Source organism: Eurypyga helias, unplaced genomic scaffold (genome assembly GCF_000690775.1).
Source record: "Eurypyga helias isolate BGI_N326 unplaced genomic scaffold, ASM69077v1 scaffold33106, whole genome shotgun sequence".
In the NCBI taxonomy this organism is placed as follows: Eukaryota; Metazoa; Chordata; class Aves; order Eurypygiformes; family Eurypygidae; genus Eurypyga; species Eurypyga helias.
Window position 1 is genome coordinate 1 of NW_010257767.1, and position 5624 is coordinate 5624.

Sequence of the window (5624 nt, forward strand, 5' to 3'; positions counted from 1 at the left end):
GTGCCCCCTTCCTCCTGCCCTCGCCCGCTCCAGGCGACCCGCTGAGAGATGGACTTGGCAGGCGTGCTGCTGGCGTTGCTCCTCGTGCTGGTGCTGGTTGTCTCTCTGCTCTCCAACCTCCTGGTGCTGCTATGCTTCGTCTACAGTACGGAGATCCGCAAGCAGGTCGCCGGGGTTTTCCTGGTGAACTTATCCTTTTGCAACCTGCTCCTCACTGTCCTGAACATGCCTTTCACCCTGCTGGGGATCCTGAAGAACCAGCAGCCCCTCGGGGGCTGCGTCTGCAAAGCGGTGGGTTTCCTGGAAACTTTCCTGACTTCCAACACGATGCTGAGCATGGCAGCGCTCAGCATCGACAAATGGATTGCCGTGGTGTTCCCCTTAAGCTACACCAGCAAGATGCGGTATAAGGACGCTGTGATACTGATGGGCTACTCGTGGCTCCACTCCCTCACGTTCCCCTTGGTATCCTTGTTTTACTCGTGGGTAGATTACAGCAGCGTTTATGCCTCTTGCACCTTGCACCTGAAGGAAGAGACAGAGCGGAGAAGGTTTACAGTGTTCACCATCGTCTTTCACTCCACCAGTTTCATGCTGTCGCTGGTGATCTTGTGTTTCACCTATTTAAAGGTGTTGAAAGTTGCCCGGTTCCACTGCAAGCGGATAGACATTATTACCATGCAGACTCTGGTTTTGCTGGTGGATATCCACCCCAGGTAACGCGTGCGTGTTCCTATTCGCAGCCCCGGGGCACTTGCCGTAGGTAGCCCGAGGGGAGAGGATGCCCTGTCCCCCCAGCACCCTTTCCTGCGCTCCTGCCTGCCCCGGCCACACCGAACCCTTCCGCCTCTGGTTTCAGACGCCGCGTATAGAGCCAGAAGACTGTGGCTCGTGCATTTGTAGCCTGCTTTGTTTAAATGCTAGCCCGCACGCCGGGTGCTCCAGCTCGCCCGAGCTGCCTTTAACGGGGAGCCGCGGCTTTGGGGAGTGGGATCGTTTCCAGGCTCGGCGTGCCCGGGGCTGCACCCCCCCCCCTCCGCCGGGGGCTGCCACCCTCACGGGTCCGAGATGCCCGCCCTTCCCCCGGGAGCTGCCCTCCTCCCGGGCCGGGGCTGCCCTCCCCTCCCGGGGGCAAGGGGTCTCCGGCCGGGAGCGAGTCCTTCCCCTCTCCCTGGGGCTCACATCTCGCCTTAACCCGCCGCCTGCTCTTCTCCCCTTGCAGCGTCAAGCAGCGCTGTCTACATGAGCAGAAACGGAGGAGGCAGCGGGCTACCAAGAAAATCAGTATTTTTATAGGGTCGTTCGTGATCTGTTTTGGTCCTTACATAATCACCAGGTTAGTATCGCCTGTTGGGGCGGGGGACTTGCCAGGTCCGGTATGCTCTTTGACGGGCAGGTGCCCGGGGAGGGGGGTTACGGCTAATTTTGGGGTGCTAGAGCCTAAGGGAGAGCCAGAACCCTGCCCGCATGCCCAGCTGGCTGGGCAAAGCCTCGGCAGCCTCTGGCTCTCCTTCCTCATTGCAGCCAGGTCTGGGTGCTTCTGCCAAGAGTAAAAGGCTTTTAGGGCAAGTACTGGGAATTAATTAGGTGCCAGTGGGAGATGAAAAGCAGTTTAAAAGACTCACCACCTTTCCTTATTACCACAACACAAGCAATAGAGAGGAAGGCAGGCAGCTTTTCCTTATTTGCTCAGTTTGGGGTGTTTTGTTTTGTTTTGTTTTGTTTTGTTTTTAAAGGCATAAGGCCATGCTTGCTGCTATTGGAAGCTGAGGTGACATAATTTAAATTTATCCAGGCTGTTACATTGTCAGATAAGCTCTGCGTCTGGAAACATTAATGTAAATATATTGTTAGTGGTGCAGCATGTCCTTGTGATGAAGCATAAGAGTTATCTCATAGGAAAACTAATCATTAGATTTTCAAATATATAGGAAACACCATGCTCCTCAATTGGCCAGTTACTGGCATCCACCCTGGTAGTTTACACCTTTTTAAGTAGTCATGCATCATTCTCGTTCTGTCTTTATACAACATATGGTTATTATTTTAAAATCTTGCATAAATCAGTGAGCTGGAAGCAAATGCAACTATACTGAATTGCAGCACCTCAGGATTTAGCCTTTCATCTCTAAACCAAAATGCTACATCTTTCACAAGGGACTTTTAAAAAATATTTCCTGCTTCAGGGTATGTTCAAGACACCGTTGAAGAGAACCGACTTCTGTCAAGTAAGGCACACTGGTCTGCAAAAGCACTCTGGTGAGGGCTTCCTTAAGGTCTCTGCCAAGCTGCCAGGGTCTGCAGCCACACCGGCTTACAGAAATTGGCCAGCTTTAGCACACTGATCTTACACAGTCACATATATATATGTATAGGTCATTCATGATCATTTATGATCATTACCCTTTTTTTACACAGGTACGGGGGCAGATTTAGGCTAATGTACAAAAATGACTATGTTTTTAATCTTTAGGATGACCTTTATTTCTGTTCCCATTTGTACGTTGAAAGGGATTCCTGACTGATTGCCTAGATAACTGGGTTTTTTTCTGCAGTTGAAAGGATTATTAAAAATATTAACATTACATCACAGAGTTAAAAGGTTAATTTATCACTGTTCAGTACATTCTGAGTAATTTTCTATTCCGTTTTGCCATAATCAGGATATAATTATATTGAACAAAGTGGATTTTGCCATCTTCTTTCCATCTGAACACTACCAAGCTCAGCAAATTCCAGGATTGCCAGAGTTTTTCAGGATGGAGACGTTTCTTACAAACTTCTAAAATAAAAGTGACTTTCTTCCCTAGACCTCGCATTTGGCAGATGTGAAATGGCGCGTTTTCTGTGTGTTGAGAAACTGGCACCTCATGTGTCACTAGAGGGAAGGCTGAGGGTTTGTTTAGGTAAATGTGTGTGTCAAGGTACAACTTCTGTCTCAGTCACAAGGACTGAGTTGGGCCAGTAGCAGAAAAATGGGAAGTATTTGGGGAGGACATCCTCAAAGGCACTTTGCCCCAGTGTTCAGGCAGCACAAGGTGCTGGTGGAGGACTTGCTGCCATGCCCATTTCTCCGTCCTTTCACCATTCTAGTTTTTAGGGGGGTGGCATTGAAACAATCTCTATAAAGACAATGGGAAAGATACCCTCCCTGTTTTCTTGCTCTTTGGCCTGGTGAATCAGGTTGTGTTGTGAGCTCAGTATTTGCTCCTTATTTCAGAAATGTGAATGAGATTATGATCATTAGCAATATAATCGTCTGTTCACTAAGAGCTGACAGATGAATTTCATCTTTTTTTGTAACAGCACTGAAAACAAGAAAATGATACTAAGATGTATTCAGATGGATATTTCTAAGGCTGACTTGATTTGGCCAGGCCCTTTATCTTATTAAAATCTGTGTAATTTTTCTTCTGTTGGCTTCAGTGCAATTATGTTTGGGCCCATAATACATTAAGGGGAACATGACTGAAAGATACCTTAGTCTTCTTATTTAGAAATATTAATTGTTTAAATATCAAACGTATATTTCTTGCATTAGGATGATATACAGGATGAGATGAACCTAAGCAACCATGCAGCAAGTGTCATTTATTGTACATTTATTTATTTCTCACATTTTGTGTTTTCCTGTTCTTTCTGTTTTGAATTCACTGGAATTTTTTCCAAGCAGCTTCAAACAGAAGCCTTCTGATTTTTAAATGCACTTGCCATAGGAATGATTTCACTTTTCTGCATACAAATGAGAAATTTTTCTGTCAGAGTTCAACTTCAATGCTCAGTCCTAGGGGTGGTAAGTCAGCTTTTCTGTGCGGAGGGATTGGAAAGCTTCAAAAGTCAACGTCCTGCAAGTTGGGAGCTCTGCACTGTGGAAAGAGGCCAAAAGGTTTTTCAAGCCTTATGAAAGCATCTGATCTTACATCTTCGTACAGTGATGTTTTAGGGTACAGAAAAAGGCTATTTTATCTCATGGTACTTTTTTTTTTTCCCCCTCCCCTTCTGGAATGAATGTAGCATAATAGTATATTATTGCTCCTGCAAAAGGTTTCACAAAAGATGTACATATAATAAAAACTTCTCACCTGTTCTTTCCACCTTCCTGGAGAGTTTGTCCTCTGCAGAAGAGCTGTATGCCAGACATTTGCTGGAACAGTCTGAAGGTTTGCTCTCACTTCTGTGGAAAAAAGCTGTTTAACTTAGTTGCGGTTTCTCCCCCCATGACTAATACACCCATCTCAACTGAGGTGCTGAGGCCAGTAATCATCTGTGAAGCACAGACCAGGAGACACAGGTCTGGAGACAGCTGGCTGGTCATATAATGATGATAAAAGTGTTGTCTCTTTGTTTTCTTTGGCCAAACTAGCAGTCAGCCAAGTGCATGCAGAAACTTTCACAGGTAAGTAGATGCAGTTGTGCTCCTAAGCATACTATGGGATTGCAGGTGCCACCCAAATCTCCCTGAGATACTGCCACGTTCTTCGTACTACAATGGTCTAAAATGAATTCTCTTTGCATATATGATAATTCACAGCAGCGGTGTAATGCAGGTTCACTGTTCTCTAACTGAGGGGGGAGATTCAGTGATCTAGACCAGGTTTCTGGTGTCATTAGTATCCAAAACCTCTACACAGGTGGGCAGATAGGACACAGGACCTAGAGGAGACACACAACTTCCAGGAGCAGCAGACTGATGCCAAGGGCATTATCCCCAAAATGTCTCAAGTGTCACTAGACAGCTGTACTTAAACAACTGAGTTGAGTGAGCCTGGATGCCCTAAGTCACATGTGTCTGTCTCAAGTGTATCAAGGGAGTGGGGTAGTCAATTATGTCACCAAGGCTTTGACCACTTACCAGTACAACTCTCTAAATTCAGAAAGTGAGCAACTAAATGCAGCACTTTCTTATCTCCGATGCATCGGAGCATTAACATTGAAAACATACTTTTTCTCTCTTTCCATAGAGGGAATGATTCTTGTCTCCCAGTGGCCTTGCTAGGAAAGTTCCCTTTGCCTTTATTGAATCCAAGGAGTAAGTAAGTACAGGGCCCTTCTCTTGCAGGGACTGTGTACTGTAAGAAAATAAGTGTTTCTTTAATGTTTCATGAAGCACGAGTTGAGCGCTGGGCTCAGTGTGAATATAACACTCAAGTGTTTCTCTCTCTTTAATGTTTAACAGGTTGATAGAGCTCCTTCCTTTTGTTACCATAAATTACTACTGGGGAATTATAAGCAAGTGCCTCACCTACAGTAAGGCTGCATCAGATCCATTTGTTTACTCACTTTTACGTCAACAGTACAAAAAAGTTCTGATCAACATCGTCAATAGGATACTTAAGAGGGACCTGTATCCGTCATCGGGGTACAACAGCTCTCTCGACACTGAAAACGATTACTGCTTGCACAGAACAAACTAACAACATGAAAAGCCTTGCCCTTCAAGTGAGACAGGTATTTGCGGCTCCTGGAAAGCTGCCTTTTCCTTCTCGTGGTGACAGTGTCTCCAGGGTGCGAAAGCTGCATTAATGCAACGCATTTCATTGTGGACTTTCAAGAAAGGCTCTTCCCTGGTTTGCAGCCAAGTACAATATATGGCAAAGCTTTGTCCCTGAGTGAATGGAGTAGGC

General features: G+C 45.9%; 1 protein-coding gene across 1 annotated transcript; it reads left to right on the plus strand.

Moving 5' to 3' along the window:
• Positions 1-48: 48 nt before the first annotated feature.
• On the plus strand, positions 49-5414 carry LOC104502931 (G-protein coupled receptor 26-like). Its single transcript, XM_010154160.1, has 3 exons — positions 49-716; positions 1223-1336; positions 5177-5414. Exons 1-3 carry the CDS (start codon positions 49-51, stop codon positions 5412-5414), a joined length of 1020 nt encoding a protein of 339 aa, XP_010152462.1.
• The last annotated feature ends 210 nt before the right edge of the window (positions 5415-5624 follow it).

Coding starts and splice junctions, on each gene's coding strand:
- LOC104502931 (XM_010154160.1), top strand. CDS start 49: ATGGACTTGGCAGGCGTGCTGCTGGCGTTGCTCCTCGTGCTGGTGCTG. Junction 717..1,222: donor CTGGTGGATATCCACCCCAG/GTAACGCGTGCG, acceptor CTCCCCTTGCAG/CGTCAAGCAGCGCTGTCTAC. Junction 1,337..5,176: donor GGTCCTTACATAATCACCAG/GTTAGTATCGCC, acceptor AATGTTTAACAG/GTTGATAGAGCTCCTTCCTT.